The sequence below is a fragment of the Leopardus geoffroyi genome, chromosome D2 (assembly GCF_018350155.1).
Source record: "Leopardus geoffroyi isolate Oge1 chromosome D2, O.geoffroyi_Oge1_pat1.0, whole genome shotgun sequence".
Taxonomy (NCBI): Eukaryota; Metazoa; Chordata; class Mammalia; order Carnivora; family Felidae; genus Leopardus; species Leopardus geoffroyi.
In genome coordinates, this window is record NC_059334.1 from 82,380,661 (window position 1) to 82,408,023 (window position 27,363).

Sequence of the window (27,363 nt, forward strand, 5' to 3'; positions counted from 1 at the left end):
ACGTCCAGTGACACTAAATAAGTCATTCCAGACCTCCTAACCACTAAGCAGCAAACCCAAAGAAGGACCCACACCCAGGTCTGCCCCGTACGAACATCTGCATGTTCTTCCCCTAAACCAGATTGCCTCTTCTAAAAGCAGATTCCACCCAGATTTAGAGTTAAATCCTGTGATCATCCCGCGGCCAGTGAGCCATTTGGTGTCTGTCCCTTACCACCTATAAAAATGGGAGGGCTCTTTAACATTGATAGATTTTTAGGTCAATTAAAAATGGAAAGACATTAAATGCCATGTGGTGTCCTGGGTCACATTCTGGAAGAGAAAAAGGACATTAGTGGAAAAAACTAGCGAAATCCAAATAACGGCTGGAGTTTAGTTGATAGTAACATATCAGTGTTGGTTTCCTGGTTTTGACAAATGTACCGTGTTATTTTAGGTGTTTATAATAGGGAAAACTGTGTAAAGAGCACGTGAGAATACTCTGTACTATCTTTGCAGCTTTTCTGTAAGTCTGAAATGATTCCAAAATTTAAACGTTGACTTTTGTAAAAAGGGACATCTAAATAAATAAAAGGAAAAGAAGGGAGAAAATAGTAGTTCTCTTCCTGTGGTGTCGAGATTTGAACCAAGTATTTATTGTAGGCTGGACAGACGTGTGGACTGACACTTTCAGCTACACATCAGTACTCTCGGATTAACACAGTTATTTAAATAAATTCATTTAAAAGTGCCACCAAATGCATTGTAGTCTCTTTGTCCTTGTAGATTTTCTTAACAAGTTCCTAAGGTGGAACCGTTTAATATAAAGATTTTTAACATTACAAAGAGATCTCAAAGGCTAAGTGGGACAAAATGTGCATAGCATGTTACCATTTATCCAGGAAGATGTGATATGAAAATATGAGTATGTGTAAAATGTTATGCTATTATTATATTGTTTTGTAAACAAAAGGATAAACCATAAAATTGTTTAAAACTATTCCACATAAGGGGACAAAGGATCATGACAGAGAAGGAGTAGGTTAGACTTCTCCGAATATACTTTGGTTTGTACATCTGATTTTGAAATCGTGAAAATACTTACGCAGTTATAGAACAAATTAAAATATTAAAAAAAATCAGTCCTCAAAAGTCGAAAGCAAAGTGAAACAAACTTAGCTATATACTGATTTGTGGCCTGACCACAAAGACAGAAACTATTCCACGTGACTTCAAACATGAACTTGACTGCACACCCTTCGTTAGACACAGACTAAGAACAAAAGAGTGTACGAAAAGGAAAAACAAAGGGTTTTTACTGATCATGTCATGGACTATAGGGTTAGGGTTGTTATTCTGAGATTTCCAATTGATGGGATCAAGTGAAATGCCCCTTAAATTCTAATTCAAAGTATTCTTAGAAACTCATTATACATTGTGTTTTAAAAAACATATCTCCCAGGGGTGCCTGGGTGGCTCAGTCCGTTAAGCGTCGGACTTCAGCTCAGGTCAAGATCTCACAGTCTCTGAGTTCAAGCCCCTCGGGCTCTGTGCTGACAGCGCAGAGCCTGGAGCCTGTTTTGGATTCTGTGTCTCCCCGTCTCTCTACCCCTCCCCTGCTTGCTCTCTCTCTCTCGCTCAAAGATAAAGATTAAAAAAAATTTTTTTAAACATACCTTCCAGCTTTATGCACTGAAAAGGTCTGGAAACAATGACCATCCAATCACTAAAGAACGTGTCCAGTGTTGGGGCGCCTGGGTGGCGCAGTCGGTTAGGCGTCCGACTTCAGCCAGGTCACGATCTCGCGGTCCGTGAGTTCGAGCCCCGCGTCGGGCTCTGGGCTGATGGCTCGGAGCCTGGAGCCTGTTTCCGATTCTGTGTCTCCCTCTCTCTCTGCCCCTCCCCCGTTCATGCTCTGTCTCTCTCTGTCCGAAAAATAAATAAACGTTGAAAAAAAAATTAAAAAAAAAAAAAAAAAAGAACGTGTCCAGTGCCTAGACTACGGTCTCCAAGGGCCACGTGCATTAAATGCCACCAGGGCTCCTTGGAGAAATGGTGGACTCCAGACCTGGGAAAAGGATTATAGGAGGTGAACCTGGAAAATCTTGTCCTATCATAAAAGGAAGCTATCAAACACCACTGGAGTCAAGCCAAAAGGAACCAGGAGCTAACCTGACCAGGCCCCCATTAGTCAAAGATAAAATAATTTGAACATCAAAAATAAAAACTTAGTGGAATGCCTGGGTGGCTCAGATGGTTAAGTGACTGACTCTTGGTTTTGGCTCAGGTTATGATCTCACAGCCATGGGATCGAGCCCCGCATCAGGTTCTGGGCTAGGTGTGGAGACTGCTTAAGGTCCTCTCTCTCCCTCTCTCTCTGTCCCTCTCCTCAACGTGTGCATGTGCGTGAGTGTGTGCTCCTGTAGTCTCTCAAAATAAATACATAAACTTTAAAAATAATAATAATTGGGGCACCTGGGTGGCTCAGTTGGTTAAGCAACCGAGTCTTGATTTTGACTCAGGTCATGATCTCACAGTTGGTGAGTTCAAGCCCCACTTCGGGACCTTCACTGTCAGCACGGAGTCTCCTTGGGATTCTCTCTCCCCCTCTCTTTCTGCCTCTCTACCTCTCTCTCTCAAATAAATAAATGTCAAAAAATTAAAAATAAAAATAATAAAAACTTAGTAAATTGAACATAAAAAACACATTTCTGTTCATGAATTCATTAGAATAGACAAAAACAAACAAAACCACCTCTTTGTTTGCTCAGGACGCTAGGGAACCAACTCACGATTTTGAAAATAGGTTAATGAAGACAAAGATTATCCTGACTGCTGTATGAACTCTCCCTTTGGGTGTCGAAATAGTTGATGAAGGGAAGTTTGTGTCTAAAGAAGTAGACAAGGTAATCAATGAAAAGGGGACAACACAATTAGAGTGTCACTGGTTTTGCAACCCCCAATGAAATAACAAATCTAGGAACGATCATGGCTGCTAATGTTTCTGAGATGACCAGACATTGTGCCTCCTGATGAAAGGACACAGTACTTTGTCCGAATCCAGTGTGGATTTTAAAAAATATAATGAGCAGAATGGTGCCTGGTGGCTCAGTCGGTTAAGGTCCGACCTTGGCTCAGGTCATGATCTCATGGTTCATGGATTCAAGCTCCGCATCGGGCTCTGTGCTGATGGCTCAGAGCCTGGAGCCTGCTTCGGGTTCTGTGTCTCCCTCTCTCTCTGCCCCTTCCCCACTCACGTTCTGTCTCTCTCTGTCTCTCAAAAATAAATAAACATTAAAAAGTTTTTTAAAAATATAATGAGCAGAGAAAAATACTCAAAGACACCCTGGGGATGCAGCTAGCTAAGTCTGGACAGTGGGCAACCAGGGCAGTGTCATCCAGCAAGGGTTCCCAGGCTGGCAATCGGCATCACTGGGGAGCTTGTGAGAAATGCAAATTCTCAGGCCCTACCCCAGAACTACTCAATCAGGAATCTCTGAGGCTGGGCCCAGAGATCTGTATTTTAACAAGCTCTTCATGTTTGTTAATTCTTTTGCATGCTAAAGTGTGAGAAGCACTGATATCCAGGGGAAGCAATCTGATTACTTCAATAAATGAACTGCAAAAAAAAAAAAAAAAAAGAAAAACCAAGAAGGAAACTTCTGGATTTGTAAAGATTTTTTAAAAAATCAGCAATATGCAGTACGTGAACTTTGTTTGGCTCCTGATTTGTAAACACCGACTTGATACTTGATATTAAGAAGTTATTGTTCATTTTTGAAGGTATGATAGCGGTCTTGTGGTTACATTTCAAAGAGTCCTTTCTTTAAGCAAAAATGTACTCATATGTTGTGCATGAAATGATGTCAGTATTTGAGATTTGTTTGTAAGTGATTCTGGGGTGGGAGGAGGGGAAACAGGCAGCGATAGGCCAGAAACAATATTAGCCACGTCTTCGGAACTACCGAGGCTGGGGGTTGGAGGCATGGGAGCTCCCTATACGACTCTCTCTCTCCCTTTTTCAATATTTTTCAAGCTTTCTATAATAAGATGGTTTTTCAAAAAAGGACTGGCTCAGGAAAATAATATAGCAAATATAACAAAATGTTACCAATTGTTACCTGGATTGATGGATGTATTAGGGTGGTTATTACATTTTTTTCTGTACTTTTCGACGTGCTTGAAAATGCTCGTAAGTCAATAAAAAAACTTCCCTGGAAAAAAATCTGAAGTAGGTGCTCATGCTTAAAAAGCGGGCATCACTGTAGAAAATTCACATCACCGTGCTGTGTGCGAGACGAGCTCCACGTGGTCTCTGCCCAGTTCTGGGCCCTTCCTGCTCCTCTGCCTTCTGGAACCAGAGCATCTGGGAAGAAAATCTCTGCCCCAGCCGATCTGCTCCTAATTCCAACAAACGTGAGGGTCCTTTACGCGTCCTGGGACGTTAAGTGATAACGTTCTGTTCCGTGTATTTGTTAGTTCGTTTGGTAGCTTCGTCTTTATTGCTGCATACGATTCCATCGTAGGGATATACCTCAAATTATTTAATGGAAACTTGGGTTGTGTCCAGTTTTTAAGTGTTGTGAGTAGACCGTCAACGAGCATTCTCGTGAGTGCCACGTGCCGGGCATGTGCACACACCTACCTGGGGTGTCCACCCAGGAGTGGGGTTCCTGCCTCGTGGGAACATCGTGACCCTATATTTACCTTTAGCAGGTACCTGGCAAAGCAGTGCCGAGGTCGTGGCCACCGCGCCTCCCACCAGCAACGCATGGAAGTCCCAGCTGCTTCCTCTTCGCAGTGACACAACTGCCACCGTATTTTGCCATTCTGTTATCACCCTGGTTTAGAAGCCCCCCTCAAAAGTGTCCCGTGTTCTTCTGCAGAACTGGCGCCCCTCCTCTGGCTCCTCCCTCTGTTGCAGCTCCTAACGTCTCCGCGGAAGCATCTGGTTCCTGAGTGTCACCTGTCATTAGAGTCCAGACCCCTCAAGCGCAGGGCACCGCCTTATTCCTCTCGGCATCCCGGGGAGGTGGCGGCCCGGTGCACAGTCCCTGCTCAGTTGTTTGATTCAGTGAGGAAATGAATGGATTCATCGGCCAATCCGTCAACGTTCTTAAAAACCTAAAAGCCCATTTACCTGGCAGGACTTGGTACACATTTCATATAAACAACTAAACTCTTGGGGCCATGTGAACCTGTTTTCCATAGCTATAACACACAGGAAAATTTGGCCTGAAATTCAGCGGAGTCTCAGGGATCGGACGTGTCTTCCCTCTCCAAGGCCTCCCGTGCACCAGGACTGGAGGCACGGAGAAACAGGGCTCACCTGCCAGAAAGGTGCTGCCTTGCTTGGCCCCAAGCTTCGCTAGCGTGGATCCCCCTGGCCACCATCCTGCCACGAACACAGAAAACGGCATCCGCACACTCATGTCTTCAGTCCTTGCACCGACCAGCGATCTTCTCTTCGTGGAGGTTTAACGACGCACCAACGCTATCCCACGCTGACCCCGTCTCTGAGTCCAGGAATTCCCGGAAGTGACCTCACGGTCCAGATGCGCACGCCAGGAGGAGAATGATCGCGGAGACGCCATGTGGGTCATGTCCGACAGACACGTGCATGTAACGGCTGCCATCGGGCGGAGGGGGGTGGAAAATCCACTGCCGGGGGAATACCCCGAGTAGATCGTTGTAACCACCAGCAACGAAATGACAGAGCCCTTCTCCAGGCCACTATCTGGCTTTCGTTGAACTTCTGCAAAACGATTACACCAGTGGGCTGACTCCTGCCACTTGGGTTGTGAGCGTTTCTGTATGTAGAGGGTGCTGCAGAATGGGAAAAACATCACGGAGACCGAGCGCTGACAAAAGCAGAGCCAGGAGAAAGGTTGCGGAGGTCAGAACGTGTTACCTGCATCCCCTCAAGTCACACCAGCCTGGGGGGGAGGGGGGAGGCTGCATCGTTGCATTTATCTGCGTTTCCACTGCATTTGCAATGCCGGCTCTTGCGCCCCTGAAGGCACAAGACTCAGCCCTTTACTTCCAGGTGGCTCCTAAGACTGTGCGTGTGTGATCCGAGCAAATGCCCTTGGCCTCCACTGGCCCCCTCCCCTCCCTGGTGTGGTCCCCAGCCCCATCTTCCTGCAGCTGCGCACAAGAAAACACCAGAAGGGCCAGATGCCCTGTGCCGGCACCAGCAGCATGCGCTGCGACAGGTGACCTGTCAGGCCACCTCGTTTGCAAATGTCCCCTGGGGATTGTAGTGTCAGTTCAGGCTGAAAAAAAAAAAGATATGGCGGTGGGAGTCTCCCCATACTTACCTGCCCTGTTCCCCCAAGGAAAGCAGGCCCTGCATGGCTGGCCCTCGTTTCTCCGGCTTGCTGGGGTAGCTTACTTCTGCCGGGCAGACTCCTGGGCTTCGTGCTACAGGAGGAGAGAATGGGCAGAGGAGAACTGGAGAAAGGCCAGCAAGAGAGGTGACAGCTTCACCTGAAGCCTGTGACAGGAACATCTATGTAAGAAAGTTGGGGAGTGGGCGGAGCTAAGGGGTTGGGAGGGTGGAGCAAAGGTGCCTGACTTGGGAGGCAGAGGACAGCTGAATTGGGGGAAGCAGAAATGGGGACTCCAAATAACGGGGTGAAAGTTCCTCTTATGATTTAGAGCCCCCAGAAGGACTGGACTTCCTACGGATTCGTTTGTGGCTTTGAAACCATACTCCTTGAGACTGACGCCAGCTGTGGCCTGAGTAGGGCACATCCACCAGGCACGTCTCTTCCTAGGACTCAGATGTGAACAAATCTAACCACGGGGCGGCCTGCGTACTCAGCCTGGCCCGTCCTCTCAGATCTAAGCCAAGGCTTCCTAGGAGAGCTGCAGGCTGAAGGACCCTGTCCCCCCACCCAAGGATGATTCTGGGCAGGAGGGCTGCCCCCACCCCCGTCTGCCCGCCCAGGTCAGTGTCCCCTCAGTGAGTAAGGCTGGGGGTTAGGCCGGAACAGAAATAAACATCCAAGAAGGGTTTCATCCAGCAGCTTTTCTCGCCCACCTGGGCTAGGCCCTGCAGCCCCGGAAAGAGCCTTTTCCCAGGAAGGCCAGGGTCACAAGAACTGTTCTCTGTCCTTAGTGACAAATTTGGCCAAAGCTCAAGCCCTAGTCAATTAATCAGATAAATTCGAACAACATCACATGGGCAGTTAGGTTTAGTTTAGTTTTTTTTTTTTTTTTTTTAATGTTTATTTATTTTTGAGAGAGACAGACAGACAGAGTGTGAATTCGGGAGGGTCAGAGAGAGAGGGAGACACAGAATCCGAAGCAGGCTCCAGGCTCTGAGCTATCAGCACACAGCCCTATGCGGGGCTCGAAACCACAAACCACGGGATCATGACCTGAGCCGAAGTTGGACACTCAACCAACTGAGCCACCCAGGCGCCCCAAGATTAGTTCATTTTAACCCAATTAGGCTGAATATTTACGCTGCTTGGATTCATAGGTACACACACCGATGAAGGAACGTGAATACGTGCCTGATGGGAGGGAGACTGTGGTGTTTGAAAGGTGTTTCCAAGTCCACGAATGTCTTATTCAATCGCCAATGACACAAAATGATGCTAGCTAGTAGTGATGGGGGGAAAAGCAAGACTTAAATTACATATCACATAAATTCTGTGTTTCTATTATTGTCCTATTTCCCTCTTTTCTTTCTCTCTCTGGAGCCGTGTAACTAACTGAATATGAAAACTGAGAGAAAATACACCAAAATATTCACACTGGTTACCTGGGGTTGATGGAATCGTGGGTGACTTTTGCTTCCCTATTAGAATTTTTTGCTATTTCAATTTTTTCTTAAATTATATTCAGTTAGCCTTTGCTATATACCAAACTACTCCAAAATGTAGCTGTTTTAAAACAAGGAACAAGAGGGGCGCCTGGGTGGCTCAGTCGGTTGAGTGTCCGACTTCGGCTCAGGTCATGATCTCGCGGTCTGTGAGTTCGAGCCCCGCGTCGGGCTCTGTGCTGACAGCTCAGAGCCCGGAGCCTGCTTTAGATTCTGTGTCCCCCTGTCTCTCCACCCCACCCCTGTTTGTGCTCTCTCTCTTTCAAAAATGAATAAACAATAAAAACATATTTAAAAGTAAATAAACAAAACAAGGAACAAGAAATGTTATTCCTCATGATTCTGCGGGCCGGCGGGCTGGTCATTGGGTGCGGGCCAGCTTGGTGTGTTTCTGTAGTCACCCATCAACGAGGCTGGGTCGGGGTGGCCTCGCGTGAACAAATTCGAATTTCTGGTGATCGGCAGGTTGGTTGTTTTCAGGGCTTGAGGTGGGTCGGGCATCTCTACATGGAGTCATTGCTCATTTTCCATGGGCCAGCCGGGGCTCGTCGTGTGATGGTCTCAGGGGTCCAAAGAGCAGGAGGAAAGGCCAAGTCCTACTGCCAACACTCTTTCCAAGCTTCCGCCTGAGTCACACTTGCTCCTGTCCATTGGCCAAGGTAAGTGACATGCCCACCTAGGATGGCAGGGTGAAAGAGACCCTGCCCCAGGCAGCAAAGGCCAGGCACACGGCAGGGGGAGGGAAGCCATGGCTGTGTGGCAAGACATGCATGACCTTTGAAATCAGGAAGAAAGAAGCTCATTCTTACAGAAAGGCTAGAAGAAATTTCTATCAAGAGATTTGGAATTTTGGTTGAGAGTTCAAGAAGCCAGGGCTTTCTAAGGAAACGAGATGCTCACAGAAGTAGTGAGTCATTTGTAGGCAAGATCAATTACCATTTATTTTCAAAAGACATGGCAGATACTCCTTCACCTCGTTTAAAAGGATTCCTTTTTCAAGACTTCTTCTTCATCAGTTAAAAAGAAATGTTTTTGGGGGGCACCTGTGCGCCTCAGTCGGTTGACTCTTGATTTTGGCTTGGGTCATGATCTTGTGGTTCGTGAGTTTGAGCCCTCGGGCTCTGTGCTGACAGCAGAGAGCCTGCTTGGGGTTCTCTCTCCCTCTCCTTCTGTCTCTGCCCCTTCCCCACTCACTCTCTCTCTCTCTCAAAATAAATATACACTTAAAAATTAATTAATTAATTAATTAATTTAAAAAAATGTTTGTGGGAGGCAGGATTTTGGTCCCCCGTGTTTATGCCTGTGAATAAGTTAAGTCACAAAAGGAGAGAAGTAAGCTTGCAGAAGGAAGTAAGCTTGCTAATTAGCTGACCATGAAATAGTGAGGTTATCCTGAATTTTCTGGGTGGGCAAAAGAGTCCGAGAGATGCGAGGGGAGAAGAGGCAGGGGGGATCTGAGGTTTCACGGAGCTCCGACTCACCGTTGCTGGATCTGAAGACAGAGGAGTGGCCATGGGTCAAGGAGAGTGAGTCAGCTGTCAGCTGACAGCCAGCAGGGACGCGGGGACCCCAAGGGAACCCACACGCAAGAAACTGACTTCTGCCAACAGATTGGATGAGCTTGGAAGTGGGTTCATCCCCAGAGCCCCCAGAAAGGAATCCAACCTCGCGGACGCCTTTGCGTTCTCCTGCTGGGACCCATATCACACTTCCGACTTACGGAACTGCCAAACAATAAATTTGTGTTGCTTTCAGTTTGTGGTAATCTGTCGGAACGGCAGTTGAAAACCAGAGCAAGGTTCAGGATAAAAATTTTAGAAACTATCTAAAAAAGCACAAAGAAAAGGAAAAAAGCAAGACCCCCCACCTATACTATTGTTACAGTGATCACATTTGACTTGAGATATATTTTTATCTGTTCAGCTATCTTAACCCAGTTTGAGAGCATACTGGACATACATCTTATAATTGATTTTTTTTTGTTTTTATTTAACAGGTATCAATAGTATCCTGTGTCAATAAGTTGCTTTTTCCATCCCTGAAGACAGAATTGTCATCAGATACTAGAAGCATCCATGTGGAGGTCACACAGGACGTGGGAACTTAGCAGTGGCGGCCAGGAGCTGCTTTCTGGAAGAGAGGGGGGTCTTGGAGAGTGAGTAGGAGTTTGGCAGGTGAAGACATTTAGGGTGACTTTCCCAGTAGGAGGAATAGTGTGGACAAAGATTTGGAGGAATGAGCCCAGAGCACGTTGCCTGCAGCTTGCCCTTCCAGTCTAGAGGGTAGAGGAGGGGCTGGGAGGGGCAGGAGGAAGGCTGGGGTCAGACCACCGCCCCCCAGGCCCCTTGACACTGCTGTGCTTAAGCTCTGGGAAAGCAACACCTGAAGACCATCCTCTTACCTGGGTCCTGTCGCTGTTTCCTTCGGGAGATGCCTTGTGGACAAGTGACTTCGGACTTGCCTGTGTACAAGGGCTGTAGGTGGGGCGTCTGGGAGGCTGTCGGTCAAGCGTCCGACTCTTGACTTCAGCTCAGCTCGTGATCTCACCGTTTGTGGGTTCGAGTCCCCCGCACTGGGGCTCTGCGCTGACAGCATGGAGCCTGCCTGGGATTTTCTCTCTCTCTCTCTCTCTCTCTCTCTCTCAAAATAAATAAAAATAAACTTTAAAAAAAGAAAAAGAAAAAGACCTGTGGTTGTTATTCCAGGGACGATCTGGGCAAACCGGGTTTTCCTAGAAAACCGACAGTCCGACACCAGCAAACCGCATTCAGTGACAGTGGCTTCAATACGGTTCTTACCTTGCAGCCTCTTTGGAAAAAGGGAGAAGATTCGATTCCCTTCGCACCAAGTGACTGCAGAACGGGGATCGCTGCCAGGGACAAAGGCACGTGTGATTACCACCAACTTACAAGCGAGCTTTGGCAGACAGACTTCATCGGGTGCAATGTGCCCACCTGACGCGTTCCGGAAGCGTTGTGGCGGGGCGTGTTTTCTGGTCTGGGGTTTGCTTGTAAAAACTCTCGGCTTCCAAGCAGCTGCTGGAGTGGGCAGCAGACGGTTGTGTGGGGAGCCCCCTTGCCCTCCTCGGGGACACAGGGAAGACGGGCAGGGACCCTCTGCAAATGTCCCCTCCCTCCCAGGCCACCCCTGCCCGGAGCTTGGGCGCTGGAGTTTCACTTCTTGCTTGTTCGCAAGCAGAAGATGGGAAGAACAGGGACCTCTCCCGAAAGTTCCGAGACTTTCTATCCTGGAAGAATGAAGTAATTCCCACTCTAGTCTCCAGCCGGGGCGGGGGGGGGTGGGGGGGGAGAGTCATGTGAGCCGCCCCCTCCTGCGTTTCCCCAGCACGGCATCTTCCCAAGCCGGGGAGATGGCTGAGGGTTGCCATGGCCCTGGCTTTCTCCGGGGCCCCCAGCGTGTCGTCCACGTCCGCGTGTCACAATGTCTGCAGACCCAAGCCTGAAACACAGAACGCGCTCTCCCGGCCTCTTCCCCAAACTCGCCTCCCTCCTAATCCAGCCCTAATTCCACCTGGGCACTCCGTCTGCTGCCCTTGAAAACATCAAAGAACAGCTGCTCGCTGGGACATAATGGTTGTCTTTGTTACCCCTTGAAGGACTGGAACCTTTAAAATGTCACTTCCCCGCAGATTTCACTCGGCCAAAGTGAAACTGATTTTAAAGTTACAACTTGCACTTGGAGGTTTACTTGCTGGGGGTCGCGTCCCTTTCTGCCTTTCAGCTGGCTCACCCCTTGGGGCTGACACAGACGTACGGGGCTCTCTCGGAAACCCTAAAACGCTTGCAGTTTCTAAATCTTTCCTCCCGGAGCTTAAAGAAGGAGGCACCCCCAAGGATGTCCTAGAGCTATGACCGAGCACTTTGGCATTAAGGACATTTGGTATTCTTCCTGACTTCCTTGTGTCTCCAAGCGGCAATTCTGGTTGTGTTCGTCTTAGAAATGACTGCTTTTGTAAGACTGGACGGATCATCGGAGAGAGTAGCCAATTCCTTTCCTGTCCTGGCCTGGCATCCGCTGGCGAGTAGGCCTGCTCTTTGGGGCAATGAGCTCAGGCCGTCGTCTGCTCAGGACGTAGAGCCTGCGTTTATTCTGGATGCCGGCAAGAAGGCTGGCAAAGAATCGCATCCTGCTTTTCCAAGTCGAGGCTAGGTCCTGCCCCGCACCCCCCCACCCCAGGCTTAAAAGCCCATGAGCCTCCATCTGCATTTTTTGCCTCCAAGGCTTGGCTCAGGGGGGCCCCTAGGTTTCCTCATAAGGTCACTTCCAGATGGTGCAGTGGCTTCCAGAACGATTCCGAGGGTGCACGTGGGCTTCGTAGGAGAAAAGGCAGCCGTTGGTTACGGAATGGCCTTGGGCATGCAATGGGGAGAAAGTTAAGTCCTCTTTGCAGGCCCCCGAGGAGTCTGTGCTCCCTGTCCCTATTAGAGGGGTCCTCTGGCAAGTAGTGGTTGAGACTCCCGGGGTCTGGGCTCCCTCTTCTCAGCAGGAGAGGTGAGCTTGGCCCGCAGACCAGACGGCTTCCCCATTTAGTGGGGCTTCTTTCTCAGGGGATTCATTGACGACCCCCCCCCCCACTGACACCCCCATACACACATTCCACCCACCTGAACCCTTAGTCTACAACATTGTTGTTCTTTCCCAGTGGTAATGAGTACTTCACACATGACCTCTTGACAGGCATGTTAAGATTTCTTCAAACGGATGTACGGGTTTCCATAGCCATTTCTTTGTTGTTGGACATTTGACTCATTCCCATTTTTTTTTCCCTCTTAAAAAGAAGACTGTAGTTAAATTTCTTTCATAATGCCCTTTCAAAACTTTAGAAGGTTCTAGAATTCTAGCAGTAGGATTGTTAGTTCAAAAGCAGCTTAGATATACACGTCTAAGTTGATTTCAAAAGAGTTGTAGCAATGTATTGTCCAGACAGCAATTTTTTTTTTTTGTTTTTATTTGAGAGAGAGAGAGAGAGAGAGAGAGAGCACACAAGTGGGGGAGGAGCAGAGGCAGAGGGAGAGTGAATCTTAAGCAGGCCCCGTGCTGAGCGTGGGTTCCATCCCACCATCCTGGGATTACAACCTGATCCTAAATCAAGAGTCCGATGCTCAACCAACTGAGCCACCCAGGCACCCCCAGACAGTAATTTTTAAAATTACTTTAAGAATTTGAGAGGTAAATAGTTGTGATTTAGATCTTAAGATAACATAATTTGTTGTTTTCATCTAATTACTAAAGGTAGAAAAATTGGAAAATATAAAAAAAAACATAAAAATGTACGAAGGTCACTATTTCCTGGGAGAAGATGAGTTCTGCAACATACTATCAAATCGTTCAGAAAAAATAATATTTAAAGCTTTACATGACATGTGTGATGCGACAGGTGTATACGTCATGTTATAAATGTGTGTTGTGTGTATAACAGGTATGTTATATATGTCATACATGTGAAATAAAAATGTTACACATTATATATATCATGTACAATTATATCTAAATTACATAATTTATGTGTATATACATATTATGCATAATATAAAATATTTTATAGAGAGTCACAATTTGTAGTGTGTGTGTGTGTGCGTGTGCATGTGGAGAGGGAGGGAGGGAGAGAACAATAAAGAAAATGTGGCAAGATGTTAACACAGTTGGTGAGTCTGGGTGAAGGTATGTGAGCACCCTTCGTACTATGCTTGGAATTTACCTCTAATTGTGATTCTACTTTAAAATATAATTTATAGCTTTTGGATAAGATACTTTCTGGGTTTTTTCCCCTCTGCTTAACAACACTGTTTTTCTGCCACTTTAGGGTTCATATTATTTAGCTTTTTTAGCAGCAGCTTCCTCGCCTCACACTCTACCATAAATATATTGCCATGACCTCGGTACATCATCTTATGGATGTAAGCAATTTCCTTCCTGTGGAACTTTTAAGTTGTTTCCAATTTTTCACTATTAAAAATAATATTTCAGTAAGTGTCCCTGGACACAAATCTTTAATCACGTCTTTGGTAAACTTCCATGCTGGGAAGGGCTGCTAACACAAATTGCCAAACGCCGCTGGACGGGTTGCGCTCATCCGCTCGGCCACTGGGCATGCAGGGGCACGGCTTTGTCAGGTGCCAGAAACAGAACGCTGTTCTGAGCAGCTCAGCGGGGAAGCGGGCTCTCCTGTGGGCCTGTGGAGGGTTTCAGGGGCTCCAAATGCAGGAAGCAAAGCCTGGCATTGCGGACCTGCCTGGAGTGTCTCCGTTTTGCAGCCATTTCCCCTGCTTCATCCACTCTCAGCAGGCTGGTGGCTTCTTTGCAAAGCTCTGAGTTCTCACCCTCCTTCCCTTCCACCAAGGGAGACTTTGATTCCTGGGGGCATCGGCTCTGGCTTCAGACCGCGCACTTGAGGGGCTCTCCCCGGGTTAGGCAGGTGGGCTACCGTGTGGCGGGCGCCATGTGGACAGAGGACAGATGTCCTACAACTGACCGGGACCAGAGAGGCAACGCCCACACTTCGAACTCACACTGTTCCCTGTGCATTTTACTACAGTTTGCTTTCACTCGTACTCTTCAAAAGAAAAAAGAAAAAATGGAAAATTGGATAGATCGAAATGTTCCATGATTTTAAGTGCATTTATTTGAATGTTTGTGCACGTTTGTTGACCATTTATCTTTCTTCTGTGAAAGTCTTGTTCATGTCCCGCCGCCCTATTTCTACTGAATTCCTTTCTTCCTTCACTGACCTGTATCGAGCCTTTATAAAAGACGTTTTCCTTTGTCGTAGAGTTCAAGTATCTGTCCCACTTTGCTATTCAGCTTTGTACAGTGTTCAGGGTATCTTTTGACATTCAGCAATTTCTCATTTTTGTGTAATCGAATCTAAGTGGGTTTGCTTTGCTTTGTTTTTTGCTACAGCTCAACATTTCTAGAAATGCTTCCTCCTGTGCTTTCGCTAGAAAGGTTTGCCTTCCGCGTGTTATGCGCTGGTGTTCCGCACCGCATCTCCTCTCGCTCCACCCACACGGTACCAAGCACAGCACCCCAAGCAGGTGCCCAATCGATATGTGGTTGCTGTTGACGTGAGTGAAGGGTAACGAAAACTCTTTATGCTCTAATGATTTTGAACATTATTTGCAAGGCTGCAAACGGGAATTCAAGAAGCAATGTCCTAAATGGTACCCTCGTGCCTCTCAGAGGATCTGGCAAATTGAATTCAAACCATATGTGGGGGCTGCCTTTCCCAGGACAATATATTGCTCAGAAGGCAGCGGAGATGAGCTCCCTTTCCATGGCCTGGGAGTCCCATAACAGGACCAAATGAAGGTTGGAATCGACATCTTCCTTCTCTCCCTTTAGAGATTTGGAGGATGATGTGTACCTTCTAACGTTAATGATTTCTGAAAATTCACAGAGCCGGAACACAGGGCTCATCTGCGAAGAGTAACACAAGTGCCTTGTTTTAAAGTGGGAAGCGGTGTCCACAAGCCCGAGGCAACAAACTGACTGTTAACCGCAAATCTGTTCATGATGTCTTTAAGCACATACATGGAGACAACAGTAAAATCATTGCGCGGGGCCTCCCGATGGCTCCAGGACTTTGGATCTCATTTTAGAAAGTGCCCACGGAAAACAAAACAAAACAAAACACCACATAGTACACATTTCTAAAACCAAACCCGCTCCCACAGCGCCCCTGTGCTTTTTCAATTTTGGGGGGCAATCTCTAGTCTGAAATCTTGCGTTTTTGACAGAATTATTGATTCCGTGTTGACCCCTGGACTACAAGATCATGAACTCTCTTGGTCGTAACAAATCAACATCTGTAGAATTGTCTCTTTCACCAACGTCAAGAGAAAGGGAGCCTGGGTTTTCTAAGTAAAGTGTCCGGAGAAAAACGGATATGATTGCACAGATTAGGTCGTTAATAATGCATTTTTAGACGAAGTTAATATTTTATGGGCTGTTAATAATACATGCGCTTGGGGAAATGCAGATATTCTATAGAAGGAAGAGAAAGTAATCAACTCTGAATCTCACATCTTTGTATCACACTGTAGTTGTGACCTATATTTGATGAAAACTTGTCGTGATTTTGTATCGAGAATAAAGTTTGATGTAACCGGGAAGGTTCGGAATGCAGGTTCGTTGCTGCTTCTGGCTGAGATTGCTGTCGACAGCACCCCTCCCCTCCTTACCCATCATGCACTTCAGTCACAGCACTGAGCACAACTGCCAAAACGTGGGCTTTGAGGCATCCAGCTGGGGCACGTGAATGGCACCTGCCATGTATAGACGTAAGAAGTCTTTCCCGCCTCTTAGCATATGATTTACACTTAACGGCAATTCTTGCTCAAAACCGGAAAGGGTCTGTCTCTCCCACTGCCTTTGGGTTGGAAGAAGAGATGACTTAGGCGATGCTCGCTTTCCCAGATGGAGCGAGGCACAGAAGGAGGACAAGTAAGGGAAAGCTGGTGAGGCCCAGATGTAATGAAAACCTGGCTGGTGACACTGAGATGAGGACATCCTGACACCCATGGGTGCCGGGCTCCCTGCCAGTTGCTGAGGAGGAGAAGCAGAGCACGGCTGCTGCCCCCCGGGGGTCCTCGGTCTAGCTGGAACATCACATCATCCCATCATTCTCATGTCAGGAGAAACCTACTTCGTTCCTCCTTATTCTGCCACACCTGACGTCTCGATGAGAAGGGTGCGAGTATCCACGGCAGTTGTTTTCTGATTTTGTTTCCCTGAAGCTCGGAGCTATCCTGTTCCGTAAGTTAAGTCTGATGGAGCTGAGAACACGCAGTCCCCAAATACGGCGTCCGACCATATTTTAAGCGTACGTTAAGCGGAAGGAATGTGAGAAAAGCAGGTACAGGAAACACTCCCTGACCCACCCCCCCCCGCCTTCTCCCTGAAACCGTCGTAAGACCCTGGTGGGAGAGGTGCTTCCCGGGACCCTGAAGAAGGGAGCAGCCTTATCTCAGGGGAGGAAGGACACCAGGAGGATTCTGGGTGAGCAGGTCTTGCTGAGTTTCCCGCCCTTTAGTACCCTGAGCTCACACTACCCTTGGTGCCACCATGTTTTCCCATGACAGCGCGTCAGAGCTAGGAGAAACACACTCAGGCAACCATTTCTTCAAGCGGTCCTTCCCTGACGACGGCCCCCGTGTCACAGCACGTGTATATCAAGTAAATGAGCCTGCTTGTCTCCTGTGAATCCGTTCGTATTGGCTTCCAGGCCCGGCCAAGGGACCCCAAGAGGGTGGAGGACAAAATTTTCCCCCAGGGGGCACAAGTCTCTTTGGCGTCAGTGAAACGACGTACAACGTTAGTGGGATTTCATCCGAACGCACGTCTTTGCTCTTTGGTGCATTCACACAAGTGCGGCACGGGCAGCACAGAGGCTTGGGGTGGTTCTGGAAGGTGACAGGTATGGTTTCCACCTCAGCCCCAACCACCCACCGTCCCTGGGACTGCGCTCCCTCACACCAAACGGCGCTTAGTCCATGGGTCCCGGCACACCGGCGCGCTTCTCCCAGTACAGAGAGCGGCTCCGAGACAGGAGCGGCGGGAGGAGAGTCACCAGCATTTGGGGGTGCTCACCTTTCTGCTCTGAGCCCCTGCCCTGCAGGAGGACCAGATGGGAGATGGGATCCACGATCCCTTGCCTCGCAAAGTACAGCCTTCCCTCTGTGCTGAGTGGGGCTCTGGGATTATAAAAGAGCATCCAGTCCCCCAAACAGGCCAGTTTCTTCATCTGATGAAACAGTCGATCTGTTTCAGAGCTGCAGGAAACCGACCTTCACCGAGAGAGGTTAGTCTGCCTCAAGGTGGTACCGAAGGGCTTTTCTCAAGAGTGATCCTGACGTGACAATATTCCATTTTATCTGACCTAGAAGCTCTTTCTTCTCCTTACACCCACACGCTACAGCCCTAGCTCCCATTAAGAGGAAGCCAGTCCAGAACCTACCTACCTCCTACTTCCTAGGGCTATTCTGAGGGTAAAGAATGTGAAATGGGCAGGATTTGCAAATGGGTAGACTTTTTTTGCCTCAGGAAGAAAAAAAGACAGGGGGAGCTCAGAAAATGAAAAGAGACCACTGAACAGCTTTGAATCGTAAAGCCCACTCTCTGAACATCTTTCACGAGACAATGGTCTTGAAGCCACGCTTTGTGGGGGAGAAGGAAGTAACTTTCTAAATTCCTTGAGTCTCACGAGCACATTAAGTCCTCTGCCTAAGGGACTAGATCCCGCAGATTATATGCCAGGGACAGAGAGAATCCAGGATATGAAATCCACTTCCTCTAGGTTAGACAGAGGAAGGGTTTTCATTTGCTTCTCCGCTATGTTTCCGGGCCTGTCTAGGAGGCATGCAGGAAGTGTGAGGAAGTCCCGGTACCCTGTGCCTGAGAGCAGGAAAGCAGAGCCCAGGCAGCAGGGAGAACCAGCAGACTCAAGTTCAGAGAGCGCACCTGCTGTAGACCGGGGTAGCTGGTGCCAGCAGCGCGGGCAAGGAATGGTGTGGCTGCAGAGGACGGCAAGGGTCCCGTCTTCGTCTACTCGGGCTGCCACAAATACCACGGGCTGGGAGCCTTACACGACAGAAACGCTGCACAGTCCGGAGGCTGGGAAGTCTAAGATTGAGGGGCCAACAGGCCATGTTTCATTCTGAGGTCTCTGCTCCTGGCTTAGAGGCAGCCACCTCCTGGTTGTGTGCTCAAATGACCTCTTTGTGCACTTTGTGGGATGGAGTGCAAGATTTCTGGCGTCTCTTCTTACAAGGACGCTAACCCTGCTGGATCGGGGGCCCATCCTCAGGACTTGGCTTAGCTCTAATTACTTCCTTAGGTGCTCTATCTACAAATGCAGCCACACAGGAGGTTAGGGCTTCAACATGTGAATCTGGGGGAACACAAACATTCAGTCCGTAACAGGTCCTTTGCGGTCTGAGGACCCGGGAAGCTGATCTGAGACTGGGTCTTACTGCTCCCAGAGCTTGTCTCATGTGCATAGATGAGACATGAGGTACACAGGTCGATAAGCTTCTGTTTGTCCTTCTCTTATTGTCTTACAAGCCTTAGATGAGAACCTAGGACAGAGTGAGGGAAATCTCTCCTCCCCTACAATATAAAGCACACGGCACGCGTGTGCCGTGTGGTGAGCACTCAGAAGAAAACCATTCCGAGCCATTATTTTTAGAGACATTTGAACTGGGTCCCACGCTCAGCGGGTTTCTGTCCAGGTCTCCTTCTGTTCGGAGGCTGCTCATGACCGACCAATCGGAAACCGCTTCGTGTGCCGGGGCGCTGGAAAGTGGGGGAAATCTCACCCAGCCGCTGAGAATTAGGGCTGAAACACCCCACTCTGAAACAAAGGCTTCATCACGTTTCACAGATCTGAATCAGTTCCGCCATCCAGAAGTCCCGAGGCCCACACATCCTGGTTTCATCTACGCAAAAATATTTGTTATCGATTGGAGAGGCGCAGGCTCAGCCCTGCTAACGAAATGTCACGGGCTACCAAAATCCCAGCAAGCTATCCTGAAGCATTTTGTCATTCTGATTTCACAAACGCTCCGGCTGAGAGAGCAACACTTGGAATTATAATTATGTCAGCATAGAATAATTAAACCCGCCTAACCAGCCTTCACCGTATACTTTTGAACCAAAACAAGCACAAAACTTCTCTACAGGCACTCAATAGATTTCAGCGTTCGGGACAGATTTGGCAACACGGAATCGTTCAGTGGACCATCGCCGCACATTCCTTCGGTGTCCGTGTAATAACATCGGTCACAAGGAACCACAGTGGATACGACACATACTGTGGTTTTATTTCCTTATAAATCGGCAGCAGTGAAAAGATTTATAATTTCCCTCTCACTGACATCAGTGGGCAAGGAGGCAGGCAGCCTCGTTGGCTTTGATGAAAGGGTATTACACATCGTACGTACTTAACATGGGTGACGGTTGTAATATCTTTTCCCTGATGTCAGTTACAGCTGCTGTCCCATTTCAGGCAGGTCAGGAAAGCCCAGACACCCAGCAAGGGAAGCGTGCTCTGAAAGTCATCCACAGGATGCTTTTTTCCCCTATGTCTTTTACTCTTGGTGCCGTTTCATTAAAAAAAAAGATTTAAAGAAACGCATGACGGTTTTTCTCAGCTGCAGTTTGGACCATAAACTTCGCTCTCTTCCATTGTAGGCTTGGGTAAGACTAAGCCAGCATTTTTGAAGATCCCAGAGGCAAGAAGGGGCTCTCTCTCTCTCTCTCTCTCTCTCCCCCTCCCCTCCTCCGAGCTCCCGACGTGCTGAGATCTGAGAGAAAGGCCACGGTTAGGCTGCAGCCTGGCAGGTGACAGCAGCATCCAGAATGTGGACGTGAAAACCTTCTGAGGGAAGCGAGAAAAAAAAATGGCACTTTTTCAACGCCTCCCCCTCTAAGACCCACACCCCAGACAACTACCTCAGACAGTCTCTTGGGGTCTCAGGATCAGAACTGTGCCTGAGGCAGCCGACTGGCTTGAAAAAAAAAAAAAAACAACCCTTGATTCTAGGGGAGACTTGCCAAAGTTGTTGCTAGGTTCCATGTGGAGAAAACATTTGCGTGAAGGAGCCCGCCGCTCCCGGACGAGCAGCCCGACGGCGAGGAGAAAGGAGGGGGGCCCCCGTGGAATCCCGGGGAATTTTCGGACAGCCTGGCTCTCCCGATGAGCAGGGAGACGTCCTGGCAGCCCGGGACAGACAGAGAAGGAGAAAAATCTGGACGGATTGCCAGAGTGTTTCAGTCCTTGGTGCGCTTCCCAAAGGCTCCCGTTCAGAGAGACACCGCGGGCAACTCTCAAGCAGCCGCGAAAGTGCGCGCAACATACAAGCGCTGCCGATAGACTCGTTTGAATCACTTCACAGATCATTTCCTTTGCTTTTAAACGGGCACGCCAACGCTCCCACACGAAGCCACCGTGAGTCACTTCTGTGCCGCGTTCTCACTTCCTTAACCCACGACGCCTGTGTCCCCGCCGCCGGGCACCGTCCTGCTCATCTTGTCCTTCTGCATCCGACCTGCCTCCTACAAAGACCGTTGGTCATTTGATACAGTCGGAGACCGGGTCGCTGCCTGCGATTTTTACCCCTAGCGTCGAAATTGGAGAACTGCCTAAGGAATGGGGTTTTCAACCACTCTTCAGCAACCGGCGTTTCACAAATAGCTCTTTCAAAGAGCCTCGTTTCATCTGAGCAAGCATTTGCTGACTCACTCGGGGAGCACACAGCTTCCAGGAAGTTTGGTTGGCAATAGATGCTGGCTAAAAAAACCAAGGCAATTGTTTTTCCATTATTCCATTACCAGCTGGCAGAGAGGATAAATACTGAAATAGGAATTTCTCCTTCGACATGAAGTCATGGAGACCACAGTGAGACGGGCTGGTCCTGTTACCGTCTGTCCCTCTCAAGTTCTTTCCAATGCAGCTTGGTTCGAGCTCACGGATATCGGCTACGAGGCTTCAGCTCCTGCTCCCTGCTGTATCACTGGAAAGCAGTTCCACGCCAGAATCCAAAGTACGCTCAGCGGTAGAGACATCAGCTCCAGGGGCACCTGGGTGGCTTACTCGGTTGACCTGAGCCAATGTTGGCTCAGGTCATGATCTCCCAGTTCGTGAGTTCGAGCCCCAGCTCGGAGCCTGGAGCCTGCTTCGGATTCTGTGTCTCCCTCTCTCTCTGGCCCTCCCCTGCCTGCACTCACTCACTCTCTCTCTCTCTCTCTCTCCAAAAAATAAATAAATAAACATTAAAAAAAAGAGAAAGAAATCAGCTCCAGAACAGATTTGATCACTGAAGATACAAAGGTAAATGCTACTTAGAATTTCAAAATCATTGAAGTCTTTCCTGAGGTCTGATTTTTTTTTTTTAATTTTTTTTTTCAACATTTATTTTATTTTTGGGACAGAGAGAGACAGAGCATGAACGGGGGAGGGGCAGAGAGAGAGGGAGACACAGAATGGGAAACAGGCTCCAGGCTCCGAGCCATCAGCCCAGAGCCCGACGCGGGGCTCGAACTCACGGACCGTGAGATCGTGACCTGGCTGAAGTCGGACGCTTAACCGACTGCGCCACCCAGGCGCCCCATCCTGAGGTCTGATTTTAATAAGAGAACCCAGAAAGTGAGCAACCCATTCTGAGAGAAATAGAAGGGATGGCTGTTATGATTCAAGCCTTTACGCCCATATTTATTATAACATGATTGTGTTTCCATTATAACCTTATTAGAACAGAAAGGAAATGCTGGATATCTGAAATTTACTCATCAGCGTTACAAGACAAACAAAAACAAAAGGAAAAAAAAATTCAGTTCAGCAGAAACCGGGACGTTTTTATGTAGCCTTGTCCTGAGCTGGCTGTCCAGAGAAAAGATCAGCTCCAGCCAGACATTACAAATTCCTCAGAATTACCCAGAACTCCACCTCAGGCTGCTTAGTTAAGAAGTGTCCTCAGAAATACCTCATTCAATGGCATTCGATCCCAAGTTGACTTTTACTTATTGTGTGTATGTGTGTGTGTGTGTGTGTGTGTGTGTGTGTTTATATACATTATATGTTTAAAGATATACATATATATTTAAGTTTATTTTTATTTATTTTGAGAGAGAGAGAGAAAGCAGGGGAGGGGCAGAGAGAGAGAGGGAGACAGAATCCCAAGCAGGCTCTGCACCATCAGCTCAGGGTCGGAGGTGGGGCTCAAACTTACAAATGCAAGGTCATAACCTGAGCCCAAGTCAAGAGCTGGACACTTAACCGACTGAGCCTCCCAGGTGCCCCAAACTTACTGTTTACATTTTAAGACTTGGCATCAGGTTTGCAGAGGGGGTAAGCTCTTCATGGGCAACTTTTGGAAGGTGGATCCATCTAGGAACTCTGAGATACGTGGTTGTTAGGTGACATAAACCCAGTTCTTAGAAAGTGTCGGAGAACAGTCTAGAAGTGGTTGGACCCTGAATTTAAATTTTTGGCTAGAAAAAGCTTGGGAGACTCTCTGAAGATATTAAAGGAAAATAAGAAAAGGTGTGGCAGGATCTTTACCTGAGAAAGACTGTCCTGAACTAATGTAGATTTGACCTAAACTATTTAAAAGAGCACTAAATGTGAATAGAAATTCAGTGTACCATCTTGGAAGTTGGATTTTCAACCAGATCCACCAGCAGGGCATCACAGGAACGCCTGTCACCTGCGGAGCCACAATCATCCCTCCGCATCCTATCTGCTCCTTCCAGGACACTGTCGCTGCCACCTGCACACTTCTGAGTTCCCTTGACGTCTCACTCACCAATCCCTCGTTACTCCAGTCGCGTTATGGTAAACGGTTGTGGACATCATGCTTCCCCGTCCGAGTTGCCATGTAGTTTCTCTCTCCTGACTGGATCCAGACCGACACCCTTGCCTCAGGGCACGGACCGGGGAGCAGTGCAGCCAAGACCTGAATCCGGAGTCTTCTCCTGACCATGTTGTTCGATCGTCTCTGGCTGGTGGGTTCTGATACAATGCCCCCAAAGGACAAAGCACCAATTCATCCCAGAGGGCAGGGCAGAGGGGACGGTGTCAGGAGAGAATCTGGGGCTTTTAAGCAGTTTTCTGGCAGATACAGAAATGAAAGGCGTTCCAGAAAAGGGGATGGTCTATGCAATATTGGAGGAAGGATGGGGACAGGGGTGCCGGCAGGGCCTGGCTTCTCCCAAGCCTGCTCTCTGGGGACGACCTTCCTCCCCCGGGCATCAGGAAGCACGGGGCTCCTGACCCGGGTGCTGGGGCGGTAAGAGGAGCAGGTCAGAGGCCATTTCTCACCGAGTGTCATCCATAGAGGCTGCTCGGTTTATAAAGCAGAATACACAACAGCGATACTTTAATTTTTGTAATAACTGCATTTATTTCCATTTTTGATAAAAACTAGTTAGGTTCTTAACTCCCCGAACACACATTTATAAATATTGAACAATGTCAATCGCTGGAAGGACAGACGGCAGAGCTGGAGCCATCGGGCCATTTTTGGTGACCCGGCCGGCTTTTGTTTTGGGAGGAGGGGGGCTTTGTGGTAAACACTGAGGTCACCTATAATTTTTTTCCTACCAATTCTGCTCTCCTGGCTTCTGTGGAAACAGAGTCTTTTTCTAGAGGAGGCCTCAGAGCGGGGTGGGGTAGTGAGGGTGCCCTGGCCACCCCAGGTCACAGAGGAGCAGGCTGCGTGCCCCCTGGCCTCTGGCAGAGTGCCCACTACCTTCCAAGGTCAGCTTCTAGCATTCTGTGGCCCACACAGCCAGGGAGTTTTGAAGAATAATGGGTGCTAACCTGGAGTTTGCAGAACTGGCAAAAGTTGGGATTGACACTTAAAAAGTGATAGATTTAGGTCCCCAAATTTGATTAAAAAAAAAACCAATAACCCCCCGGGATCTAGGCCCATGTGAACGGATAAGGCCTCCCCCACCCCGGTGGGATTTGGCTGAAACTCCAAATCTAAAAGTAAGTCCCAAAGTGGAAAAATGAAGGGGCTGTGTCTAGAGGTTTGCATCCCACCGGTCACCCCTCTAGAGTCTGGGGACCCATTTCCTCAAGGGTTACTGTTCTTGTGTGGTTTGGGTAAGCAATTCAGGAAGCTAGGTTTTCCTTTCTGAAAAAAAAAAAATCCAAAATAAAATAAGTGTTTCATTTCATGAAGATGATGCTACGTTTAATGGTTGATCCAGCGTTTGAAGTCATCTCGGGTCCAGGTAGGGGGTCAGCAGGGCGGCCTGTGTTTAGACCGCGTTCCTTTGAAGCAGCTGGTCCAGTAATTGCTAGGGAAGCAGGAGACAAACATGTTAAGTTCAGGTTCAGCATCTGTGAGCCACGCACACATCACACCTGCTGGGGCCAGGCCATTACCTTTTTGAAGACTTCAGCACGGAGTCTGTTACTCTGTAAGATCACTCTTTTCTTTTGTTCTTCTTTTTTCCTTTTAACTTCCGGCAAGTTATTATAGATTCTGAAACAGATTCAGAAAACCTGTGGAATGGTAGCAAGACAACGTGTGCCTGTGGGGGAGCTGTGTCCTGTCTTGTCGGCAGGCTCTCCCTCTACAAAGAGGAGCCCAGCTGCAGAGGGGCCGTCTCGGAGCTGGGAGGCGCCCGGACCCAGCGCTGCCCTACTGGCTCTGTCTCCAGAACAGGCAGTGGAAGCTGAGACATCACCAGTCGGCAGCCCCCCCCCCCCCCGACCCGGGGTCAAAGCTGAGAAGCCAGCTGTGGGAGTGACCGTCCCTTCTTTGCCACCTCCCCCTCCCACTGTCTAAGACGTGCTTGTTTAAAGCGAGAGATTCCAAACCTACTGCTTTGCCCCTCCGTGTAAACTTGCCCCAGGTACCATTTTCCTACAATTTTTTTTTTACCTTCCTGTGACTTAGAAACAGAGCGCTGAGTACATGGAAGTAACAGGAATTGTGATGGAATAACACACACACAAATGTGTATTTACCTCTTAACCTGATGCCTTCCTAATCAAACTGCTTCCAAATACGTCTCAGGCATACATATTATGCTCTTGTCCTGGTGTAAAACGAGGAGTTTTCAAGGGAAGTGGGGCCCAAGAGACCTTCTTCTGGACCCTTCCTTCCTACCTCCTAACGGGAGCTGTTTGTATCCTGACACCAAACAATATTTCTGCGAGAATCCACAGACACAGTAGATCGGCTGCGCCTGGGCTTTTGGGTTTTGCTAGATACATGGCACGTGGATCAACACCTTTTTGTCATGTTCTTTCATGTCTGAAAGCCCCACAAAATTTGTTTAATCGGTTCCACTGTTAAAATAGTAATTAACGAAGTATAAAAATATTAATGATGACAAAATTAGCAGGTGACGTTATCTTGGTTTCTGAGCACCGGGCTGACCACCTGACATGAATGTTCTCAATCGTCACAACAGTTGAGAGAGGCACGCAGTGTCCTGCTTCCATAGGAATGAGGAACCCGAGCCCCAGCGAGGCCGGGAGACTCGTGTAAAGTCCGTCAGCTGGAGGATGGGCTGGGCTTTGAACCTTGGTCTGTCCATCCCTACACAGCACTGTCCCCCGACCAGGTAGCAGAAAATGTCTGGGAAAAGCTTATGCCGTTGACACGGTTTGAATGAATAAATGAACACACGGTTGCCATGTCCAGGAACTATTCTAGAAAGGGCCAGGGAGAGGACTGTAAGGAATCAGTAGGCAAGCTGAATGTCCCAAAGTTCCATGGTGGAAATCCCTTCAGATGCACAGAGACCGTCTTCCTGACACCAACCATCTGAATCATGTGGGCAATTTCAGATAAAAATTCCGGGTCTCACTCCTAGGGGCCTGGATGCAGTATTCTGTTAAAAGGATTTTCTAAAAATTTTTTTTTTCAACGTTTATTCATTTTTGGGACAGAGAGAGACAGAGCATGAACGGGGGAGGGGCAGAGAGAGAGGGAGACACAGAATCGGAAACAGGCTCCAGGCTCTGAGCCATCAGCCCAGAGCCCGATGCGGGGCTCGAACTCACGGACCGCGAGATCGTGACCTGGCTGAAGTCGGACGCCTAACCGACTGCGCCGCCCAGGCGCCCCTAAAAGGACTTTCTAAATAACCTACGGTATATCCATACGATGCACCACGTGGCAGATATTTAAGTGAATGAGGAAAATCATCCATAACTGTATCTTTTGACATAGAAAGACCCCGCAGACATAAAGTGAAAAAAGGCTATGGAAAAAATATATATAATATGATGCCATTTATGGTTAAAAATTGGACAATTGTAGGGGCGCCTGGGTGGCTCGGTCAGTTAAGCGTCCGACTTCGGCTCAGGTCATGATCTCGCGGTTTGTGAGTTCCAGCCCCGCGTCGGGCTCTGTGCTGACAGCTCAGAGCCTGGAGCCTGCTTCAGATTCTGGGTCTCTCCCTCTCTCTGCCCCTCCCCCACTTGTGCTCTGTCTCTATCAAAAATAAATAAAATGTAAAAAAAAAGAATTGTAAAAAATGGATAATTGTAGATGTACAAATAAAAGTCTATTTTCAGGCACAGAAAGGACACACAGACAGCTGATAACCGTGGGTCTCCGAAGAAAGGCCTGGGTGCAGGGACGTGATGTGGGGGGAAGACAGTTGGTCATGGGGGACTATAGTTTCATCTCCACTGTTTGAGTTTTCAAGATAAAAACTACTAACAAAGAAAACAAAAGAAAAGAAAGCTCTGGTGAGACTGAGGACTGAGGGCCAGGGTCAGAGCCCATTCAGGGCACAGAGTGAAAACCCCAGCACTGACTCCTTCCAGGGGAGGCACCTTAACCTGGCTTGTGTGTCCTCTCCGAACCTCAGTTTCCTTTTTCGTAAAACGATGGGACGATCCTGTCCACCATGAGTGCCGCCTTGAGCTCTATCATTTTAATTGCAAGGCTCCATAATAGCAGTTTGGGGTTTGGAGACTGGGAGGGAGAGAGTTGGCTGAATTTTTTCACTGAATTGAAAAAGGAATACTTTTGGCCTGAGGGTATACACAACCCTGCACT

The 27,363-nt window shown here is 48.3% G+C and overlaps 2 protein-coding genes across 12 annotated transcripts in view; both read right to left on the reverse strand.

The window, feature by feature from the left end:
- Positions 1–9,735: 9,735 nt before the first annotated feature.
- LOC123577198 lies at positions 9,736–21,701 on the reverse strand. The gene is made up of 3 exons (XM_045439209.1): positions 10,768–21,701; positions 10,215–10,682; positions 9,736–9,943 (listed from the first exon to the last, which is right to left on the reverse strand). The coding sequence occupies exons 1-3, from the start codon at positions 11,199–11,201 to the stop codon at positions 9,898–9,900; spliced, it is 948 nt and encodes a 315-aa protein (XP_045295165.1). The 5' UTR covers positions 11,202–21,701; the 3' UTR covers positions 9,736–9,897.
- A 2,007-nt stretch (positions 21,702–23,708) lies between these two features.
- Positions 23,709–27,363, reverse strand: part of CD2H10orf90 (chromosome D2 C10orf90 homolog) — a 220,863-nt gene continuing 217,208 nt past the window's right edge. For all 11 annotated transcript variants that reach the window (XM_045439227.1, XM_045439216.1, XM_045439217.1 and 8 more), the window contains 2 exons: positions 24,726–24,825; positions 23,709–24,637 (listed from right to left, as the gene is read on the reverse strand). In XM_045439227.1, the coding sequence (XP_045295183.1) occupies positions 24,599–24,637; positions 24,726–24,825 (139 nt within the window). In that variant the 3' untranslated portion in view covers positions 23,709–24,598. The remainder of the gene's footprint in view (positions 24,638–24,725; positions 24,826–27,363) is intronic.